The sequence below is a fragment of the Entelurus aequoreus genome, linkage group LG01, assembly GCF_033978785.1.
Source record: "Entelurus aequoreus isolate RoL-2023_Sb linkage group LG01, RoL_Eaeq_v1.1, whole genome shotgun sequence".
NCBI classification, from domain to species: Eukaryota; Metazoa; Chordata; class Actinopteri; order Syngnathiformes; family Syngnathidae; genus Entelurus; species Entelurus aequoreus.
The window spans coordinates 41,490,559-41,514,130 of NC_084731.1; the positions used below are offsets into that span (position 1 = coordinate 41,490,559).

The following is a 23,572-nucleotide window of genomic DNA, read 5'->3' on the forward strand; positions in this document are numbered from 1 at the left end:
TTCTCCTCTGCCCCCTTCTCCCTTGTGGAGGGGGAGTTACACAGGTCCGGTGGCCATGGATGAAGTGCTGGCTGTACAGAGTCGGGACCCGGGGTGGACCGCTCGCCTGTGCATCGGTTGGGGACATCTCTGCGCTGCTGACCCGTCTCCGCTCGGGATGGTTTCCTGCTGGCCCCACTATGGACTGGACTCTCACTATTATGTTGGATCCGCTATGGACTGGACTTTCGCTGATATGTTGGATCCATTATGGATTGGACTTTCACAATATTATGTCAGACCCACTCGACATCCATTGCTTTCGGTCTCCCCTAGAGGGGGGGGGGGGGGGGTTACCCACATATGCGGTCCTCTCCAAGGTTTCTCATAGTCATTCACATCGACGTCCCACTGGGGTGAGTTTTTCCTTGCCCTTATGTGGGCTCTGTACCGAGGATGTCATTGTGGCTTGTGCAGCCCTTTGATACACTTGTGATTTAGGGCTATATAAATAAACATTGATTGATTGATTGATTGATTGATTTTCTGCCTTGGAGACTTTGTATGTGTAAGTAATATGCAAATATAATTATTTGATACCTGTTTATTTTGACAAATATGCTGTTTTAGACTACAATATTGGTTACGTACACACTGCCGTGTCGAAGGTCCAATCCTGATTTTTTGTGAAATCCGATTTTTTCAGTCGCCGTTCACATTACAATAAATAATGCAATTTCTAATGTGAATGCAATCTGACTTGCATGCGAACATGACGTCGCACACCCTGCAGTTTTTACAGAAGTAAACATGGCTTCAGCTTTAGTCAGTCACAGTACTGGTGTAATTGTGGCAATTTCAAGGATTTTGTGCAATCAGAGTCAACATTTTCTGAATTAAATTATTGCGCACAGAAGATTAAAAAGGAACAGGACAAGCAGTTTAGGTATTTTATAACCGTTAATTTCGGTGAATAATGCTTTTTGATGACATTCTGGTCGGATGACAGGGGATGCAAAAATATAACAATACTGAAATGAACTGCAACAAAAAAGTGCAATAGTGCAATACATTTTCATAACATGGTCACAAATGTGGTCATAAATGTTTGTGGGGTAAGGAGAAAACAAATAAAATGATAGACATACTTCAAATATGGAATTTTACTGAGATGATCAATGGACACTGATCACTGATATTTTACCAGTATCCAAAAAACTTGAAGAATCCGCTTTTGTCCACAACAAAGACATGTACTGGCTAAAAAGATCAACGTTGATAGACAAGCGAGGATGATGTCATTATATGACTAAGATCACAGCATGGCCTAAATGTCCAATGTGATGATGCTCTTAAATTAAAGTGCAGTTCCTCATGTCGATGTAGGGAAACAAATAATGAGGTTAAAACCACTGGGTCTGCATTGAAACTTTTAGTTCCTCCATTGCTAGCCCGTAACTTCAGACATGATTGACATTACCTGACACTGTTGGACATTCCACTTGTGTCTCTATGTGTAAAGAAACCAAGGAGGCCATCTTGTTGTTGTTGTGAAGACATCAAAGTGAACTCATGTGAACTGGCCAGTCAAAGGTGGAAAAGACTCACATCGTCTCGTTTGTCCACTGTGTGGCAGCTTGTTTGGTCTCTGTGCTGGCGAGCGGATTTACTACACGGAGTGTAACGCCTCTGCCTCTGTGATATATGCTTTGTAATAAAATCCATGTGTCTCCAGAAATGCTGCCTCACTGATAAGCTCTGTGCTGAAAACTCTGTCAGATCACGACAGGCCGCAATATTTCACAGTGACACACACAGTCTTCACCATGTTGAAGGCCACCTTTTTTTTAAATCTTTGGTTTGGGTTCTTGGTGCCAATTAGTGTTGGGTGGTATAGACCATATAAATGATATACGTACATTTGGATGACGATACAGTTTTTAATACTATCGTCAGATCGTGATAAGGCATGTTGATGACACATTCTAGTAGTAACGATACCAAATATAGTATCAGTATATGGTCAATACTACAATGATTTTTCATTCTTTTATTTATTTATTTTAATTAAGATGGCGCTGCGGATGGCTGCCACAGTACTGCACTCTCTAGTAGTTGTTGCATTTTTCTTTATTTAAATTAAAGTTAAAGTACCACTGATAGTCACACACACACTAGGTGTGGTGAAAGTACTCTCTGCATTTGACCCATCCCCTTGTTCCACCCCATGGGAGATGAGGGGAGCAGTGAGAAGCAGCGTTGGCCACGCTCGGGAATCATTTTGGTGATTTAACCCAATTCCAACCCTTAATGCTGAGTGCCAAGCAGGGAGGTAATGGGTACCATTTTTATAGTCTTTGGTATGACTCGGTCGGGGTTTAAACTCATGACCTACCGTTCTCAGGGCGGACACTCTAACTACAAGGCCACTGAGCAGGCTTATTCAGTATTCTGCTGCCCTCCTCTGGTCTCTTTGACCAGAGAAGAACAATTAAACATTGGGCAGTCCTCTGCTGAAGTCTTTTCACATTTATACTGTCTATAGACTCAGCTGGAGATGCCGGAGACAGGGAAAAAAAGCAGGTGCGTTCGTAAACTGAGACTGCAGGGATTACGCACTGAACTGGCAAATGTCCACCCCCTAGCTACTAAAATGGATGAACTGCTGCTCCTAAACACCAGAAACATGGATTTTTGCAGATCCGCCGCTCTGTGTTTTACCAAACCCTGGCTCAGTGAACACATTCCTACGGACTTTCAGCTCTTCAGAGAGGATCAAGTAAAAGAGCTTTCAGGGAAGACATAGGGAGGTGGAATATGCTTCTTAACAAAGGTTGGTGCACAGATGTCCCGCTGTTGAAGCAGACAATATGCCCACATCTGGAGAGTTTTTTTCTTATAAACTTCATAACTTTTTATTCACTGCGTATTATGGTCTGTGTTTGCATCTCGCCTCAGCCTTGCATAACAGAAGCGTTACAGCACCTGGCAAACTAGGTTGCAGATGTGGAGAGAACCCTGACTCCCTGCTAATCATTCCAGGGGATATTAACAGAGCTAATTTAACCGCCCCACACACTTTTTTTTTTTTTGTCCTGTCCAGCTTCTCAGGCAAATCATATTGTTAATGTAGATGCCCATATCGGCGGTACAATTTTACTTTACAAAAGAGAAGTGCTCTTCTCTTGTTGCCTTATTTGTATTTGACTTTATTGAATGGATTTATATTAATGTTTGGCGCAGTCGGACCAAAGCAAGAGGAAACAGAAAAAGAAACAAAATAAGACAGAGAGGGAAATTGCGGGGACAAGAGGGGGATAAGACAACAACAATAAAAACAACAAACACAACAATAACAGAAAAGCATCAGCAAATATGATATGTACAAATATGATACACAAAGTGATAGCAAAGAAGCAGTTTGTGAAGTAAATATTAATTCCAAAGAAATGACAACGAACACTATTGCACTACAAATGGAGTATTATAAATACCAATAGAAATAGCACTATTGATAAAGAATAATAACAATAATTGCCTCTATTATCAACAATACAATTGTTTCAAATGCAACAATACATATATGTAATGATCATTTTAAATACAAAAGAAAGCAGATAAATGGAGGGGAAGAAAGAGATGCAAACTGTAATACCCCTGTAGATTGTTATAGTAACTTTAGGTTACACTTTGTCAGTGTGCCATGTTTTAGTCAGTTTCACCTAGAGCAACAACCTTAATATATGTTTGATGAAACGTGATTATATGCATGAGTGTATGTATGTATATGTACTTGTATATGTACAGTATGTGTATATGTATGTTTGTACAGTGAATGTATATGTACAGTATGTATATATGTACATGTACAGTATGTATATATGTATGTTTGTACAGTAAATGTATATGTCCAGTATGTGTATATGTATGTTTGTACAGTGAATGTATATGTACATGTATGTGTTTATGTACGTTTGTACAGTGAATGTGCGAGTGGATGTACGATCTTTGAGTATGTAGGTTTGAACTGTATTTGTATATGTATGTGGGAGCGTAGATACGTATGTATGTATGAATAACGGTGTGTATGTAAATATATGTGTGTATCTGAATGTACAATATATTTGACTCCCAGTGTGTGGGAGCAAGATTATGGTCCCAGCCACCCAGAGAGCCCAACCAACAAACAGCAGGTGTGGCGTCTAGGGAACAAGGGACCACCGGCCCCACACAGCCAGGCCGGCCAGCGACAGGAACCCCAGAGCCCGGCCCACCGTGCCGCCCGGAAGAGCCAGCAGCAGTCCGCAGACAGACGCGCCCGGCAGAGGACAAAGCACGGGAGAGGCAGGGGACACCACCAATCCGACCGTCCCCAAGCATGCCCGTAGATCCGCTCTGCTAACCCCACTCTCTCTAATATATATATATATATATATATATATATATATATATATATATATATATATATATATATATATATATATATATATATATATATATATATATATATATATATATATATATATATATATATATATAAAATATATAAAAGAAAATTAAATAAATAAAAATAAACAAACAAGAGGCCTAGTCGCCAACAGTGCCCAGCGCCACCAAACCCCGCAACCCATCCCGCACGTCCAGGTCCTCCCCGCTCACCCCCCACCAGGCATCCCATCCAGCAAAAGGCCATAAGGGCTCAGCCCCGCGCCCACAGCTGGAATGCCGTGGCACCTCAGCAGACCTGGTGCTGCGATCAGCGATGCACACCGGGGCACCCCAACCCCCGCCCAGGCTCCCCCATGCACCCCCGACCGCTAGACCAACCAAGGATCAGCCCGCCAGGCCGGAACCAGGGAACACACCCCAGGCCCACCCGACCCTGCGGCAATCGCCCCCCCCCCCCCCGGCCCCCAGGACCTCCCACCCACAGAGAAAGACCCTATGGGCAGAGCCACAGCCCTGGCCCCCATGGGAGTCAGGTCAGGAAATTAATTAGCGGTGCCCAAAGAGATCGGAATTCTGTCAGTTGTTGTTTTGATTCAGCAGACATTCTTTCCATAACTACATAATCGAATAAAAGGTTTTTGTAAAGGTTTATACATAAATAATTTTTTTATTTCCAATTCATGAGAATAGTTTTCTTGGCGATGCCTAATGCGTTGACAAGGAGATATGTTCTGTTTATATCAAGATCAGTTGCGGAGAGATCACCCAACAGGCAGACTGCGGGGGAGATGGGTATAGGAATCTCTCAGGCGAATGACAGGTTTTCGCATACTCCACGCCAAAAGTTATTCACGGGAGCACAGGACCACATTGAATGTAAGTAGTTATCTACCTTATTATGTGAGCGGTGTACACGCACGTTAGTCAGCTAAACCCATTTCATATATTCTTAGACCGGTGTAATGTATTCTGTGAAGTATTTTGAGCTGAATCAGTTGTAAATTTGGATTGTTAATCAAACGAGAAGTATTGAGGCATATTTGTTTCCATAATTCTGGGTCACAGCTTGTGGATACGTCTGAGTGCCATTTGGAAGTTGGGATACCTATTGTGTTATCTATTTTTGATAATAAAGCATATAATTTGGATAAAGCTTTGGGGGCAGATGTTTTGAAGTATTTAACGGTCGTGGGATTACTTTCCCATGTTGCCCCACACACTTGACCACTGCTACACAACAGTAGAGGACTCTTATCGCTCTGTTGCCCTAGCAGCTTTTAAGACTCTGTGATCACTGTCTCATTTACCTCATCCCAACCTACAGGCAGCAGTTAAAAACTGCTATAACTAGTAAGGACTGTGAAGAGATGGTCAAATGAGTCATGGCAGCAGTTACAGGCTTGCTTTGATCGTGGCGTGTTTTTGAAGTTGCATCAGAACATGTTGACAAACTCACTGACGCTGTAACATTATACATCTGCTTCTGTGAGGACATTTGTGTGCGGAACAGAACCTTCTGCACATACAACAAACACAAGCCCTTGTTTACACCTCAGGCCTAGGAGGACGCCACCAGGAGTAGGGACTGGGTCCTGTTCAAGCAGGCCAGGAAACAAATTGGCAATGGAGTTCAGGGTAACTTCTCAGCCAACGACTCCTCAGCAGTTTGGAATGGCCTGCGAGAGGTCACCAACTACAAGAAACCAGCATCCCCCCTGCAGGTAACAATAGACTGGCTGAGGACATGAACAGCTTCTATTGCAGGTTTTCACAACCATCACCCCGCCACTCAGTCTCTGCCCTGCCTGCACAGACTGCAACGGGCAATTAATACTGCAGATAAGATCATCGGTGTCGACCTGTCCCACATCCAGGACTCATACCGGTCCAGGGTCAGGAAACTGGCAGGTAGCATCACTGCAGACCCCTCACTCCCTGGTCAAAAACTGTTCAAAGTCCTCCCCTCCGGCAGGCGTGACAAATCACAGAACACCATAACAACCAGTCATAAGAACAGTTTCTTTCCTCTGGCTATCAATCCAGTGAACCCTGTGTATTAACTCTGGAACTAATCTGTCACTGTGAATGTATTAACTCATGTTGAGGTCGTCATCATACACACAAGGAATTAAACGTTGGTTTAATTCCTTGTGTTTTTACCATACTTGGCCAATAAAGCTGATTCTGATTAAATCAAAATGTTTTATTATTACAGAGTTGGGGCAGCACGGTGGTACAGGGGTTAGGTCGTGTGCCTCACAATACGAAGGTCCTGGGTTCGATCCTGGGCTCGGGATTTTTCTGTGTGGAGTTTGCATGTTCTCCCTGTGAATGTGTGTGTTCCCTACAGGTACTCTGACTTCCTCCCACTTCCAAAGACATGCACCTGGGGATAAGTTGATTAGCAACACTAAATTGGCCCTAGTGTGTGAATGTGAGTGTGAATGTTGTCTGTCTATCTGTGTTGGCCCTGCGATGAGGTGGCGACTTGTCCAGGGTGTACCCTGCCTTCCGCCAAGCTGAGATAGGCCCCAGCACCCCCCTGCGACCTCAAAAGGGACAAGCGGTAGAAAATGGATGGATGCTTCATACTTGTTTATTGTCGTGTTGGTTGGCTTGTCGGGTGTGGGCCTGGGGTGCCCTTGCGCCCTGCCGCGCCGCCCTTCGCCAAGCCGTCGTATGGGGCGGGCTTGTCGGGAGTTGTCCCTGGGTGACGGTGGTGCACGGCCAGACCTGTGGGTGTCGGGACTTGATCACTGTCCCGCCGGCCTGTGTATGGATTTGTTGTTGTATATATATGAGTGTGTGTGTGTGCATGTGGATGGATGAATGTAGGTATGTATGTGTATGTGTATATGTGTGTGCATGTATGAGTATAGGTATGTGTGTGTTTATAGATGTGTATATGCATATGTGTGTATATGTATGTATAAGTGTGTGTATGTGTATGTATGTATGTGTATATATATATATATATATATATATATATATATATATATATATATATATATATATATATATATATATATATATGTGTGTATGTATATATGTGCATATATATGTATATATGTGTATGTGTGTGTATGTATATGTATATATATGTATGTATCGTAGGCCTTGTGCTGGGCGGTCCTGCGGCGGCCGACTTGGGTGGGGTGGCTGGTGGCGGGCCGCGCTCTCCGGGGGTGGGGGTTGGCTCGTGGGGGTCCGGTTGCTGGTGGGGCGGGGTCGGTCTTGCCGTCCGGTTACGGGGAGTATCTGGGCCCCCCAGAAGGGGCATCCCGCCTTTCTGCCCGTGTGGGGTGTGGTCTCTCGCTGGCTTGAGGTCTGGCTTTCCCCTGCTTCTCTCGTGCCTTGTCCTCTGCCGGGTGCGTCTGTCTGCGGCCTGCTGCTGGCTCTTACGGGCGGCACGGTGGGCCTGGCTCTGGAGTTCCTGTCGCTGGCCGGCCTGGCTGCGTGGGGCCGGTGGTCCCTGGTTCCCTGGGCACCACACCAGCTGTTTGGGGGTTTGGCTCTTAGGGTGGCTGGGGCCGTACTCTGGCTCCCACACACACTGGGAGTCAAATATAGTGTACATACAAATACACATATACTCACATACATACATACTGTAGGTACCTACGCTCCCACATACATACGCAAATACAGTACATACCTACATACTCAAAGTTCGTACATCCACACGCACACTCACTGTACAAACATACACATACTGTACATATACATTCACTGTACAAACACATGTACATACATACACTCATGCACATAATCACGTTTCATCAAACATATATTAACGTTGTTGCCCTAGAGTAAACTGGGTAACACATGGCACACTGACAAAGCTTAACGTATTGTTACTATAACAATCTACAAAGTTAATATAGGTTGCTTCTCTTTCTTCCCCTCCATTTTTCTGCATTCTTTCGTATCTCTAGTTATCATTACGTATATGTACTGTTGCATTTGAACAACGGTATTATTGATATTAGAGGTAAATGATTGGCATTGTTCATTATCAATAGCGCTATTTCTATTGGTATTTGTATTGCTATATTTGTAGTGTAATAATGCTCATTGTCATTTCTGTATTATTTTTTATTTTTGCTAACTGCTTATTTGCTTTTAGCCATTATATTTGTACATGTCGTATTTGCTGATGTTACTCTATTGTTGTTGTTATTGTTATTGTTGTGTTTGCTGTTGTTGTTTTTGTCTCTCTAGCTAATCCCCCTCTTGTCCCCACAATTTCACCCTCTGTCTTCCTTTTTTTCTCTTTCTATCCCCTCCTTCTCCGGCCCGGCTGCACCAAATGATAACATAAATACATTTAATAAAGTCAAATACAAATAAGGCAACAAGAGAAGTATCCTACACTTCTCTTTTGTAAAGTAAATCTGAATAGCCGACATGGGCATCTACATCAACTATATGATTTGCCTGAGAATCTGGACAGGACAAAAATAATCCAAAAAAAAAAAAAGAAAAAAAAAAAGAAAATGGATGGATGGATGGATTACAATGGTTTTGGTGGCGAAGATTGCGATGAGGTGGCGACTTGTCTCGGGTGTACCCTGCCTTCCGCCCTAATGCAGCTGGGATAGGCTACAGCCACCCCAATGACCCCGAGAGGGACAAGCGGTAAAACCTGGATGGATGTTTTGTAATGAAGAACAGCGCCCCAGGTGCATGGAAGCATATATGCCCCCTCATCCCTTTTGATGGTGTTGGCCCCTCGCTTCCTAATTTCCATAGCCTTCTTGATCCATTACTTCTATTTATTTGTGTCTGATGAAATTACTTCTCTTTGGGTTCCGCGCCGTAACTTGCTCTGCTGTTACTTCCGTTGTGTTGGTCGCGTAATTTGTGGCCTAAAGTTGTACTGCGGCTGTATTATTGTGTCCTTTGTTGTGGCTTTTGCAATTGTGCTGTAGCTGAAAATGTTTGTGTTGTAGTCAGTGTTGGGACTAACGCGTCACAAAGTAATGCGTTACTGTAACGCCGTTACCCATAGCAAAAATGTGCTTGCTCATCTGTTGCTTGATCTCGTATCTTGAGAACATTTTGAGCTTCTCATTTCTGTCTAATTCTGTGATCAATTTTTTCTCTTTTATTGCTCCTAAGGGACCCTTAGGAGCAATAAATAAGCAAAAAAGAGACACGACATCACTGAGACAAAGGAGGTTGAGTTGAGACAACCATTTGAGCAATATTTGAGAAGTGGGATACACTGAGGAGAGCTCATATATGTATGCCACTGATCTCAATTATGTCTCATTTATTTTGAAGGAGAATTAAAGAGAAATAAATGAGATGTATGAGCAATAAAAGAGATTGTATGTATGTCTCTTTAATGTCTTGATTATTTCTCTTAAATGTCTTAACAAAGCCATCAAATCTCAAATTTGAGAATAATGAGAACAAATTGAGAGTGCAATTATCTGACTTGATTAGAAATAACTGTAAAAAAATACTCAAATATTGAAAGGTGTATCACTTTATTTGGCTATACAAAAATACAAAACATAAGATATAAAAATAGATTAAATACAACAATTTAAATGTAGTTTATACATAATGTACATATTGACATTCACAACATAGAAAACAATATACAAAAAATAAAACAAATATAAATGTATTTAACCCTAAGTACTCACTTTGTTGTGAAAAAGTCAGGTGTAGTTTTTTTTTAACTCCTTGTCGAGCAAACCATGTATCGTAGTTAAAAAAAACCCACCTGACTTCATCTCAGTAAGAGGGTGAGTAAATGACAAAATTTTCCATTTTTTAAATTTTCCAAGCAAAAACTGAAATCCATTTATAAAATAGTAACCGTGCTGTTTGGAACTGGTCTACATACAAAAAAATAATCACACATTGGAAACCAGGGATACTTAACATTTTATACCTCATGGCCCGACCAACTTTTCCACTACAGAGGGGTGTGGGGCCCACTCAAATACAAACACTGAATTAGCCATCTTACACTGAAGTGTGTTAAAACTGAGTACCATTGCGGCCCATATGGACGGACCACAGCTAAGAAACCGATATTTATTGGCGGCCCCCAAGGGGTACTCGCAGCCAAACAGTGGGCCCCAGCCCTGTGATTAAGAAACACTGTTGTAAACAATAGAACAGCCTCCTGCGGTAACAATATAACATTTGGTACATAAATGAATTTAAACATTTTGAAATTGGTTATAAAAGCTACTAATATACCTGATTATGTAAGCAGTAACATACTGCGTCATTTCCAGTTGTATTATTTTTTTATTTGGAAACAACTTTGCACTGTGAAGGGATATTAGCCGCTAGCTTGTTAGTGAGGTTGCATCGGTGCCAAATTTGCGAGACACAGCACAGCTCAATATGCATTGTCACAGTATAACGTGGTACTAAAAGCTACATCATAGGGCAATTTTATACAATATATACTGTGCAACCCCAGACCAAAATATTAACATGTTTATAAAGGAAACATCCTACCCCAGAATGAACTTGGCAGGTACAAGGGCCTACTTAAAACCTGCTCTGGCCCGACATTTGTTTACCAAAGCTTTCTTGAGCTTGGCCTCCTCAATATTGTCCCAATCAGGAAGGGTACCGCATCTCAGGACATACGCTGTAAGGCAAGAACATAATAATCAGGCATTCGTAATTTTGCCACATCCGAGTTTCTACAGGTATCAAATCTATGCAATGCAATAATAATAATAATGCAAATCTAATTTAATGCTTTTTAATCCCATTTTTTTGGGTACTTAAAAAAATGTAATGCCCATGTGCAACTGCATATAGTTATTATATATAGTCAAAAGCTTACAATTATCTGTATACACACAGTTGTAAGCATTAGACAAGTTAATTAGTTGAAAAGTGTACATTAACTGTTACTATCTAGTGTATTAGAATTGGCTTACAAAGCTGTTTAATTGGAGAATGTATTTGTATTTATTTATTTTTCTGGAGTAGCATCTGGTGTTTTGACTTTGCATGGTCGTAGACATTTTAGAAAAATACAGAACGATATTTGGAAAAATGCCAATAAGATGCATAAAAAAAAGCAATGTCATTGAATATATTGTATTTTACACCCTCTCTGTTGTTTAAAATGTTTACAGTAAATAGCAAGTTATGTATCGAGTGTCATGTCTTGTATTCATTTATTGTGGGAATGTCAGAGAATAAAAGAGTTGTGGTCTGCTGTGAAAATTGCCTTGTTTGTCCATCCTAGGCCAGCGTAGATCACTTGAGGCGCCTGCGTCACGACAGTTGCTAATGTTAGCAAAGTTAGCTCATATGTGTTGAAGTGAAGGTGATTGAAATAAACGAGTCGTGTATGAAAAAAGCTCAGCTTCCCCATTATCCTGACATGGTGTCACAGTTAAGGACTACACGCCTACAATAACCAAAGAATGGAAAAGTTTAGGCCCCCAGTGCAGTTTCATTTTGCCGTATTGAGGCAGTGCTTTTGTCGCGTTCCCACCTTACAATACTTCTTGTATGCAGTTTAACAGCTACAGCTAAAAAAAGAAACACACAGACAGACGTAGCAATTTCGATGACCGTAACGTTCTTAAGTTAATTTTCATGTACCGTTTGACATACCGGTATTGACTATCGGCCATGTCCTACAATTGTATTACATTTTTTAAATGCCTCTAGACAACGCATTTAATGCTTTTTATTGCTGTTTAAGGCCTTAATTTACGCAAAATCCATTTAATGACTTAATGCCTTGCAAAAACCCTGAACATACAGTACATTAATACACACAACCACACTTCAAGTTGATGGACATAACACTATATTGCTTATCACAAAGCTATTTTTTGGCCAATCACAAACTGTAATTATGTAATATTCAGTTATGCTTCTAGTGTGCTGTAATCAATAAGGGATCAAACTTTCTCATATTGAACTTCTATTTAACTATTGTTACACAATTTTGGCCTGAAAACACCCTCAGTTTGGGAAAACTTACTTAGGATTCCTTCAACTTTTTTCCGGTCAAGGATGCGCTTTCCTGTTCCTGCAGGTTTGTTTCCAGGGCGACCAAAAGGGACAGCATTTTGACACTCCTCAACTGTAAAAAAGTGGTCAAAAAGTGCGTGGAATAAACACATACAATTGGGCTTTGAAGCATGACTCATGGCAGCAAGGCAGAACGATGATATGAATACGCCGCTCTCAGGAAAGAGCTCCTGCTGGCCCGATTGTTGAGGAGGGCCGTTGCTGTATTCGTCTCCAACGAGGTCGCAGAGTTTGGCGTACTCTGACTTGGCCCGGATCTGAAAGGGAAAAAATAGCACAAACAGTACCAGAATGAGAAAAGAATGTGTTCAAGGCCCAATCACAAATTTAAGTAAACAAAACAATTAAATTATGAACAAATTAGCATGAATTACTTGCCTAATTTCAATAGGACTTCTTCAATATCATTGCTTTTCTCGCAGGATTTTTTTGAACTCCTCCCTACATCCATCAGATGGCATCCATGATTTTTCTGCCTGCGGTCGATATGTGATAGTGTCCTCGACAGATGGGTTGCCTGCATCTCTCCTGTCCGGTGCCAGGAAAGCTGGGTTTTCATTGTCAGGTGGATTCACCCAGCTAGCTGGCAAGCTTTGTGTACGCCGGGTGAAGGACCAAAGGTGTTGTAGACATTTGGTGATGGGCCCGCGGTGTTGAAGTCATGCAGTGATGGGCAGGATGCATGGCCTTTGTAGGGAGATGGACCTTTGATGTTGAGGCCATACGGTGGTAGGCTAGAAGTATGGCCTCCATAGGGACATTGACAATTGATGTGGAGGCCATACGGTGATGGTATGGCTGTATTGCCGCTGTAGGGTGATGGACCGATGGTTCCCTCTTTGGTAAACCAATCATGAAATTTCATTGAACCATAGATTACTATTCTATAAACCCAATTTGTCCATATATATATACAATATCAAAAGAGTTGAGTTGAGTTTGAGTTTATTTCGAACATGCAAGCATACAACATGATACATCACAAGAGATGAGAAATACGGAACTACAAAAAAATTACTGAATTGACCCGCATTTTAACCTCCAGCGGCCAAAGGAGAACAAGTATTTAATAGACTGGCGATTCTGTAAAATATAAAACAAAACAAAAAATGACATTGTATGATTTTCAGGTAATTTGTCTTTTTTTCCTCTTTTTTACCTCTACTTCTCTGAAGTATAACATATGGATTTCATGCAATAGATGCACATTAATTACTTAAAAATTCATACAAAGTGATTTTACAGATTTTTTTTTTTGATTCTATCACTTACAATTGAAGTGTGCCTATAATGATATTATTATTAATAATAATAATAATAATAATAATATAAGTAACAGACCTCAAACTACAAAATCAGCAGTGTATAAATGATTTGTTCTCCTTACTCTATGATGGACGGTACCAAGAATCAAAAAACACGGGACGAGATGTTGAACAGTTCCTTGTGCCAAATGTGGAGAGTACTCACTCGAGATGTCTTTGTTGTTGAGAGTGGTAGACAGACAACATGGGGGTGTGGGGGGTGGGGTGTTCTTGTGGGTTGTATGGGATATGAGACTTGGTCAGGGTTAAATTCCAGGACAATTGGACAAGCGACACATCTTCAGTAGTGTGCCCTTGCATCATTGGGTGTTTCGGCCTTCAAACACTATACACCCTCCACAAAGGTGGCCCGCCGAAGGATGATCAGTCCTCAGCTTGTGTCCCGTGCTCAACTGTTCCTGAAATTCACCCTGTTATACTGCTGTTTTTGGGGCCCAACCGGGTTCCTTCCGCTTGAACCAAATCCACTGGCTGCTTCTTTCGGCTGTCTCTGAGACTGCTCTGATGGTCCTCCGCAGAGCCTGACCGTGGCTGCCGAGTTCCCTCAGCAGTCTGATGGTAGACGACGCCACAAATCCTCTGCATCCCACTTCAACTGGATAGACTTTGGTGTTCCAGCCACGCTGCCTCGCTTCTTCTGCTAGCTCTGAGTAGCGCAGCTTCTTACGTTCATAGGCCTCCTCCACAGAGTTCTCCCATGGGACTGTGAGCTCTATGACGTAAGCAGTCTTCACCGAAAGGGACCAGAGCACCAAGTCTGGCCTGAGGTTGGTAGAAGCAATCCCAGGTGGGAAAACCAGCTGCTTGCCGATGTCTGCCAGCATCTTCCAGTCGCGGGCCCTGTTTAGGTGTCCTGCTTCTGGTTTGGTGGAAAGCTGTTTGGGTGTTTTCCCGCCCTCTCGGACAAACATTGTTGTCTTCATGGGATTGGATACTCTTGGTGGCAAGGAGTTGACGGCACCACGCATGCTCTCCAGGGCTGATGCCAAGCTCTTGAGGACCTGGTTGTGTCGCCAGGTGTATCTCCCCTGCGTGAGGCTCGTCTTACATCATGTCATGATGTGTCTGAGGGTTGCTGGAGTTGGGCAGAGGGCACAGATTGGATCCTCGCCATACCACTGATGGAGATTCTTTGGTGATGGGAGCACATCATACGTTGCTCTGATGATAAAGCTGATTTTACTTGCGTCCATCTGCCATAGCTCCTTCCAGCTTATCTTTCTCCTCTCCACTCCTTCCCACTGCATCCATTGCCCCTGTTTGGCGAGAGAGACAGCCTTCGCACTCCTTAAGACCTCCTCCTGGCGACGCACCTCCTCCACCACCAGCGTCCTCCGCTCTGATGTTGTAGCATTTTTCCAGGATGGTTCTCTTGCAGTCAGGCCAAAGCCTCCTCTTCCCTGTTGGACCTTCCCCACGATGTCTCTGTGCCTCAAGGCTGCTGTAGCTTGCTGCACCGCATCGGATGGTGTCCACTTCCGCCCATTTACTAGGGGCGGTGCAACAGTGCTAATGGTCTTGTCTCTGGAGTCCTTCAGTTTCATCTGGAGTCTAACTTTACAACACTTGTATTCCTCAGTTAGACTAGTGAGAGGTAGCTCCAGGATCCCTTTGCCGTAGAGGCCGATGTTACTAATACCAATAATGAAAATAAATGTACAATGGCCAAAATTGACCATATCTATAATCATTCTGTACAGTACTCCTAAACAGAAACATTTCACATCAAAGACAAAGGAACTGGACCAATACTGAAGATGAAATCATCTTGACTGCAAGGAAATAGACAACTCACCTAGTCACGTCCGTTGTGTCCTTGGGCAAGACACTTCACCCTTGCTCCTGCTGGTTAGCGCTTTGCATGGCAGCTCCCGCCATCAGTGTGTGAATGTATGTGTGAATGGGTGAATGTGGAAATACCAGAGGTGTGGACTCGAGTCACATGACTTGGACTCGAGTCAGACTCGAGTCATGAATTTGATGACTTTGGACTCGACTTGACAAATTGTAAAGAGACTTGCAACTCGACTTAGACTTTAACATCAATGACTTGTGACTTCACTTGGACTTGAGCCTTTTGACTTGACATGACTTGCTACTTTCCCCAAAACCCAAAGATTAAAAAGTTATTTGGGAGCGCGCCGCTCCGTATTTTTCCTTTTCTTCGTCTGTGTCTATCAGCGTGTTGTTCCTGTCAGCTGGTGTGCTCTCAGTACAACAGCCAATCAAATTAGATCTACGCTGTTTTCATCACACAGCTCTCATCGCTCCTTCTCAACTCTGTGGTAATGTTATTTTCTTAAAATACAACCAATAGTACATTAATGTTAAATCTTACTTGTGAAAAGTAATCCCCCGATTCCTATTTTCAACAGTCCGCTCATTTGAGCAGGAAAACGCTGAACACCAGCCCGGCATCTTTGTTTTCTACCTGTCAACTGTCAGTTTAGGCTGCTCGCCGGCTCCTCATCACCACTTCAAGATGCAATTTGCTCGCGTCACAGCAGCTAATGCTGCGTCTACTTATAAGATGTCTGTGGTTATAACGTCATTGCAAACACGGCAATCTGTTGCGTCCACTGCAGTTCGCTACCTTATTCATACCTTTTGTCAAGTGATTTTTTTTAAGCAGGGTTGCATGAGGTACCTACAAATAACGTTACATTAGTCAATGTATCACACACAATAACGTAACGTTAGACGGCGGTCAGCAGCACCGCGTATTTTAGCCACCTACAAAAAGACAAACATAGTCAAATAAAGGTCAGTTAAAATGTATACTATATTAAGAATATGTGTACATATTGCATAGGGCCCTGACATCTAAAAAGTACAACTCTGTTCATTGTTATGTTCATGTATTTGTTATGTTTTTCATGTGTACGCACACATCAACACACATACAGTATGAGATGAGATCAATGAGATAAGGTAAGAACAGAATAGAAACTGCTGTGCAACTAGTTACAATGCAATATGCCATGGACATACAATGTTAACACTTTTGTACAAATAAGTACAGTTGCACTTGTTTTTGCAAATGTGTTTATTCTGTAAAGGAATGAGTTAAATGTTTAAATTTGTTTACACTATTAAAATGACTGGTTAATAGTGCTATTATGAATTGCAATGTCAGTACTATTTTTTTTCCTGCTATTTCAAATGCACTTGTTTTAATAAATAAATACAACGTTTTAAAAGCATACACAATCTGTGTAAAAATATTAGTCTGTGGTTAAAAGGACTTGAAAGGACTCGAAACTCAAAATGCAGGACTTGTGACTTGACTTGAGACTTTCCAGTCTTGACTTTGGACTTGACTCGGGACTTGCCTGTCTTGACTCGGGACTTGACTCGAGACTTGAGGGCAAAGACTTGAGACTTACTTGTGACTTGCAAAGCAATGACTTGGTCCCACCTCTGGGAAATACTGTCAAAGCGCTTTGAGTACCTTGAAAGTAGAAAAGCACTATACAAGTATAACCCATTTATCATTTATTTATTTATTAATACCGGCTAAATTCAAAGCCATTGACAATGGCCTGAGAGAGTACTGTTTTGAACTCTGCATATGTTCTCAGGTGTGCAACTGGGAATGAAACTGAGCAGGAACATGCATTAACCACAGGATAGCAGATGGTATGATTTGCACCATGACGAACCTCACAGTCATGGTCAAATTCCATGACTATTTTAAAGTGTTTACGTTCTGCATAACTTAAAGGAATATGAGACTGTCCTGTGAGCCACTGGCAGAACTTTCCAACAGTAATATGTGTCTCATTGTTTTGTTTTTCAGCCTTGTTGACCTCATCTTCTTCTCTGGTCTCTGAGTTGTGTTCATCCTCTTCTGAAAAAGTGATAGAAAGTTTTTAGTTTAGTTCTTTTTATGTTGAAACAGGAAGTTTTATGATGGCATTGATGATACAAAACAAACTTCAGTCTAAGCATTAAAAGGCAGTATGATTATAATGAAAGTGTTGATGTTGACTGCTATGTAAAGGACTATATAGGACAAATATATGTAATCCACCAAATTAACTGCTAACAAACTGTGCTTTGTAATTGTTTTGAAGGTGAAGCAACAACATTTGAATTAAAAAGAAAATATTCACCTTCATCCTCCATAGCCTGTACAAAGGCTTGGAGAAAGTTGACCACTGTGGACTCTCTTTGATGTCTCATTGTGCCAATCTCACTAAAGACAGGGGATAGGGACTGCACAAGAAAATCAGCATCCACCTTGAGTTTATAAAAAGAAGAAAGTCATGACAGTTTAATTGTGGATATTCTGTAAATTATTAAATGCAGATGACTTTTTAATGGACATTATGAAATGTTTACCTTGCAAAAAGATCCTGGAACAAAAAGCTGTCTGCAGATGTCGTTTTCCTGCTGGACTAAGGTGAGGAGGTCATACAGTTTCATTCCAGAGGAGATTTGTTGGAGCATGGGCAGTAACCTGACTATAGAGTGTAGAACTAAAGAGCTATAACAAAAATAGTGAATTAATTACATTAGCAACAAAAGTTGAAGTGACACTGAGGGACATGTCCTACCGCACAATGTCTTCCTTTTTTTCAATGGACACAGGCCCTGTGTATCCACATGAAAAAATCCTGTCTGTGTATGCCATCAGGAGTTCACTGTCAGCAGCCTCAATCTTTGAAAAGTACACAAGTAATGAAATCAAAACAACATATGAAACCCAAACATGAAATTATTCAAAACACATTGTGCCCACACAATTAAATGTGCTACCTCTTTTATTAGTTCCATGAGCTCCAGGTCCACAACGTCCTTTTCAGTTATTGATCCCTGGTCAAATTCACCAGTGGATATGTAGCTGTAACACCACTGCATTAAAAAGTTTGGTGGTGGTCCACCCTTGTGCGAGACTCACAGCAAATATTTTTCCAATAGTCCTGTGATCCCAAAACAAAAGAAAAATACTATTACTAATAATAATACATTTTTATTTATAAAGCACTTTTCATACATTTAAAATGCAGCTCAAAGTGCTTTACATAGTTAAAAACAAAATGAGATATAACACCCACACCCCATGAAGACAGTCAAACATATACATAAAAATAAACAAACAACAACAACAATAATAATAACAACACAATGACAATGGCACATGCATGGATACAGAGGCTCCAGCGAGAAGAGCCAATCACAGGAATCTTCTGGACGTGGAGATCCAGAGGGCTCTTTGAGGAAACACTAGATGATAAAATAAATGGATTAAAAATAATTAAAATACACATCAGGTAAAAGTCCAAAAATAATATGAAATAAGATAAGATATAATCAAACATAAAAATAAACTACAATATGAAAAACTATAAAATAAAATACAATAAAAACTGAAATATAAATATAATAAGACCATATAAAAATGACTAAGATATGATGAAACATAAAAATAAGCTAAAATATGATAAAACATAAAAATAACTAATACTAATAGAATAATCCTGCACATTGGGCCTAATAATTGTGTAGTAAAGTGGTTTTTGAATTTGAGCAATGTAATCTGAAAGATGTTTAAAATAACAACAATTAATGTTAATATTTTTGAAACAATATGCTTCTCATAACATGAGTATATGTGTGCATGAGAGAGTGTAAAGAAAAGCATTGCTATAGTTTCACTTCATCTGCCTTTTTTTTACAACCTACTTGAAGTTGTATTTTTCAAATTCGGTCATTGAGTACTTTGGTACTTTGCCATCAATGCCCCTCTCAAAAAACCTCCTCTCCATCCCTGCCAGAATTTCTGTTTAGAAAAGGAAGATGCAAATTGGTTACTATAGAATACAGAAGTACAGTATATAACCAAAATGTGTAAGACCGATGACATGTCATGTCACAGCACATTTAATTTGAAGGTCAACAAATAAAACATACCAGTGTTAATAAAATAAAATAAATAAAACATACCAGCCCTACATGATTTTTCATTTACATTCAAATTTCGTAATGCAATCGAACAGAATGCAAAAGAGATGGGCTGGCTAGTCAGGCTAGGAAAGAGGTGTAAAATACAGGATGTTTCAGGCCAAAACGGGATACTTGACAAGTATTAGGACTATGATGAGAAGAAAAGTAATAATGCAACAAGCGAAACAACACACATGAATGTCTAACAGCAGGGATGCTGTGTGAACTAGCAAGTCCAGGTGCTTTTTTTATTACACTTATGTGCAGTGCATTTAATGTTTTCAACTAAGATAGCAGTGGAGCCTCCATTCTTCTAACAAGTCAGTAAACCCTTACAATCACTCCAAAGCAGTTCAATAATGTAAATAAGTGTGTCCCTCAACTTACCTCTTTTTCAGCCGACATTTTTTGATCCACTTCTTCCTCCGTAAATCTTGATACATATTGACGATGACCCGCCCTGCTATACTTCTGATTGGCTCATATGAAAAATGCTCAGAGCCAATCAGAAAGAAGGGGCCGTCTAAGCATGCCCGCCCCCAAAGTACCAAAATGAAACATGACAGCGCACAGACCGAGACGGCGCGCGCGCACAAAGGCACCACGCGCGCGCAAAAGGGTGTCGCGCGCGCGCACGAAGTGGAAAATCTGCGGCGCGCAATAACAGTTTTTATGCGCTCGGATTTTTGGTACTAATCTGACGGCATAGGGAGGAGCGGAGACAGACAGAGCGAGAGAGTTGTTAACACGCATGCGTCGCCAGGCTCAGCTTTTTATCGATAGACTTATCAGATGTAATGTTTTATTATCTATAGCAGGGGTGTCAAAAGTGTGCCCCGGAGGCCATTTGCGGCCCACAGCTAATGTTTTAAAGGCCCACAGCACATTCTAAAAACACTATTAAAATAAACAAAAACATAACAAAAGTGAAATAAAAAAGCTTAAAGGTGAAATATAATTTAGAAAACGTTGCAATGTTGACTAAAACAAAGCTGTTTTTCTTTCTTTCAAACTGTCATTGCTCAAAACATAATATTGAATCAAAATCAATGTTATTATGAATTATAGTACACACACTCTGTCAATTATCTTATATACTCTTTATTCTAGACTTCTTTCTTTCTTTCTTTCTTTCTTTCTTTCTTTTAGTTTATTTTGAACATGAACACATTTACATCATAATACATCACACAATTTCATATCATTTCATTTACATCATGCCTGAAAAGGAGTAGGAAGAAGCAAAGCTTATTTAATCCTACCCCTTTCCCACTTCAAAGCATTTACAATTATATAAAATAATTTACTGACCTTTTTATATAATAAAATAACATCTATGAATTAGTATATACAACAGTTTGTAATATGTAATTAATTAATTCAGTCATTATTAACATACTGAGATGAAGAATATTTTCAATAAGGTTGGAAGTTTTTCTCATAATTCTTCTTCTTTGTACTTTGTAAGCACTATTAATTTAAACAACCTCTTAAACTGGATCATGTCAGTACAATTTTTAACTTCTTTACTTAATCCATTCCATAATTTAATTCCACATACTGTTATGCTAAAAGTTTTAAGTGTTGTACGTGCATATAAATGTTTTAAATTATTTTTTCCTCTAAGGTTATATTTCTCCTCTTTAGTTGAGAAGAAATGTTGTACATTCTTTGGTAGCAGGTTATAGATTGCTTTGTACATCATTTTAGCTGTTTGCAATTTTACCAAATCACCAAACTTTAATATTTTTGACTTAATAAATAAAGGGTTTGTATGTTCTCTATATCCAACATTATGTATTATTCTAACTGATCTTTTTTGTAACATGGTTAACGAATGTAGCGCACATTTGTAGTTATTTCCCCATATTTCTGCACAATAAGTCAGATATGGTAACACTAGCGAGCAGTAGAGCAGTGTTTTTCAACCACTGTGCCGCGGCACACTAGTGTGCCGTGAGATACAGTCTGGTGTGCCGTGGGAGATTATCTATTTTCACCTATTTAGGTTAAAAATATTTTTTGCAAACCAGTAATTATAATCTGCAAATGATGTGTTGTTGTTGAGTGTCGGTGCTGCCTAGAGCTCGGCAGAGTAGCCGTGTAATACTCTTCCATATCAGTAGGTGGCAGCCGGTAGCTAATTGCTTTGTAGATGTCGGAAACAGCGGGAGGCAGTGTGCAGGTAAAAAGGTATTTAATGCTTAAACCAAAAGTAAACAAAAGGTGAGTGCCCCTAAGAAAAGGCATTGAAGCTTAGGGATGGCTATGCAGAACGAAACTAAAACTGAACTGGCTACAAAGTAAACACAAACAGAATGCTGGACGACAGCAAAGACTTACAGCGTGTGGAGCAGATGGCGTCCACAAAGTACATCTGTACATGACCTGAAAATCAACACCAAAATAGGAGCGCAAGACAAGAACTAAAACACCACACACAGGAAAACACAGAAAAACTCAATATAAGTCACGGTGTGATGTGACAGGTCGTAACAGTACACCTACTTTGAGACAAGTGCTATATTGATGCATGCTTGGTTATGGTTTGAATTCATATCAGACAATTGCGACAACAACTTTTTACTGTCAACTGAGTTTCGTTTTTTAACGATTTCTGCTTGTGGTGTGCCTCCAGATTTTTTCAACGCAAAAAATGTGCCTTGGCTCAAAAAAGGTTGAAAAACACTGCAGTAGAGAATATGAAGTGATTTTTGGCCCAGGACGTGTTTTGTTTTATTCATTATTGAAATGTTTTTTGCTACCTTGTATTGTATGTTTTGTATATGAGATTTCCAGTTCATTTTATCATCTATAAATACTCCCAAAAATCTGGTTTCTTTTACCCTTTCGATGTCTACTCCGTCTATTTGTATTTGCGTATGATGCTCTTTCCTACTATTACCAAATAGCATTATTTTAGTTTTACTGAGATTCAAAGATAGTCTGTTTTTGTCAAACCATCTTTTTAAATTTGTTCATTTCTTCTGTTATTATTTGTATTATCTTCTGTGTGTTCTCTCCTGAACAGAAAGCAGTTGTATCATCTGCAAATAAAACTAACTTTAAGTCCTTTGTAACTTTACAAATGTCGTTTATATAAAGATTAAACAATTTTGGTCCCAGTATTGATCCCGGTGGCACACCACAGGATATATCTAGCCGTGTTGACATATTTTCACCCATCTTCACATATTGCTTCCTGTTGGTTAAATAGCTTCTTACCCAGTTCAATACCAAACCTCTGATGCCATATCGTTCTAATTTTTGTATTAAAATATCATGATTAATTGTATCAAATGCTTTTGTTAAGTCCATGAATACTGCTGCCGCACATTCTTTACCATCTATTGCATTGGTAATTTCCTCTGTTATTTTAATTAATGGTATTGATGTTGAGATATTTGCTCGAAATCCATATTGGTTCTCCACGAGCGTCCCACTTTTGTTAATAAATAAATCTAATCGACTATTGAATAATTTTTCCATGATTTTGGAGAATTGTGGAAGTAATGAAACTGGTCTGTAGTTAGTAAACTGGTGTACGTCTCTATTCTTATAGATTGGTACGACTTTTGCAATTTTCATTTTGTCTGGGAATTTTCCGGTTAAAAATGATACATTGGTGATATATGTCAGAGGTTCTGAAATGTCTTCTATAACCTTTTTTATCGTTACCATATCTATTCCATGACAGTCAGTTGAAGTCTTGTATTTACAATTTTTTACAATTTTGATTATTTCTTCTTTTGTTACACTTTTAAGAAACATGGAATTGGGATTTCTGTCTATGAGCTCACTCAAGTCCTCAACTGACCCATCATCTGCATTTG

At 40.2% G+C, this 23,572-nt stretch overlaps 1 protein-coding gene and 1 long non-coding RNA gene across 4 annotated transcripts in view; one reads left to right on the forward strand and one right to left on the reverse strand.

The window, feature by feature from the left end:
* LOC133652285 (uncharacterized) overlaps positions 1–23,572 on the forward strand; it is a 44,423-nt gene that overhangs the window by 12,996 nt on the left and 7,855 nt on the right. The gene's annotated exons all lie outside the window — the stretch shown is intronic.
* LOC133664869 (uncharacterized) lies at positions 17,273–20,176 on the reverse strand. 3 transcript variants are annotated; one of them, XM_062069890.1, is made up of 7 exons: positions 20,127–20,176; positions 19,479–19,575; positions 18,552–19,019; positions 18,350–18,453; positions 18,135–18,279; positions 17,906–18,032; positions 17,273–17,640 (listed from the first exon to the last, which is right to left on the reverse strand). In XM_062069890.1, the coding sequence occupies exons 3-7, from the start codon at positions 18,651–18,653 to the stop codon at positions 17,297–17,299; spliced, it is 822 nt and encodes a 273-aa protein (XP_061925874.1). In that variant the 5' UTR covers positions 18,654–19,019; positions 19,479–19,575; positions 20,127–20,176; the 3' UTR covers positions 17,273–17,296. The 3 variants fall into 3 exon arrangements, with proteins under 3 accessions (XP_061925874.1, XP_061926038.1, XP_061925954.1); XM_062070054.1 differs by lacking the exon at positions 19,479–19,575 and having other exon boundaries at positions 18,552–18,715; positions 20,127–20,148; XM_062069970.1 differs by lacking the exons at positions 19,479–19,575; positions 20,127–20,176 and having other exon boundaries at positions 18,552–19,184.

What these genes read in the sequence shown, in the direction of transcription:
- LOC133664869 (XM_062069890.1), bottom strand. Translation starts at nt 18,653, where the DNA reads ATGCAGTGGTGTTACAGCTACATATCCACTGGTGAATTTGACCAGGGA. An exon ending in TTCCAGGATCTTTTTGCAAG is followed by an intron (nt 18,033 to 18,134) that starts GTAAACATTTCA and finishes TATAAACTCAAG; the next exon opens with GTGGATGCTGATTTTCTTGT. An exon ending in ACAGGCTATGGAGGATGAAG is followed by an intron (nt 17,641 to 17,905) that starts GTGAATATTTTC and finishes TCACTTTTTCAG; the next exon opens with AAGAGGATGAACACAACTCA.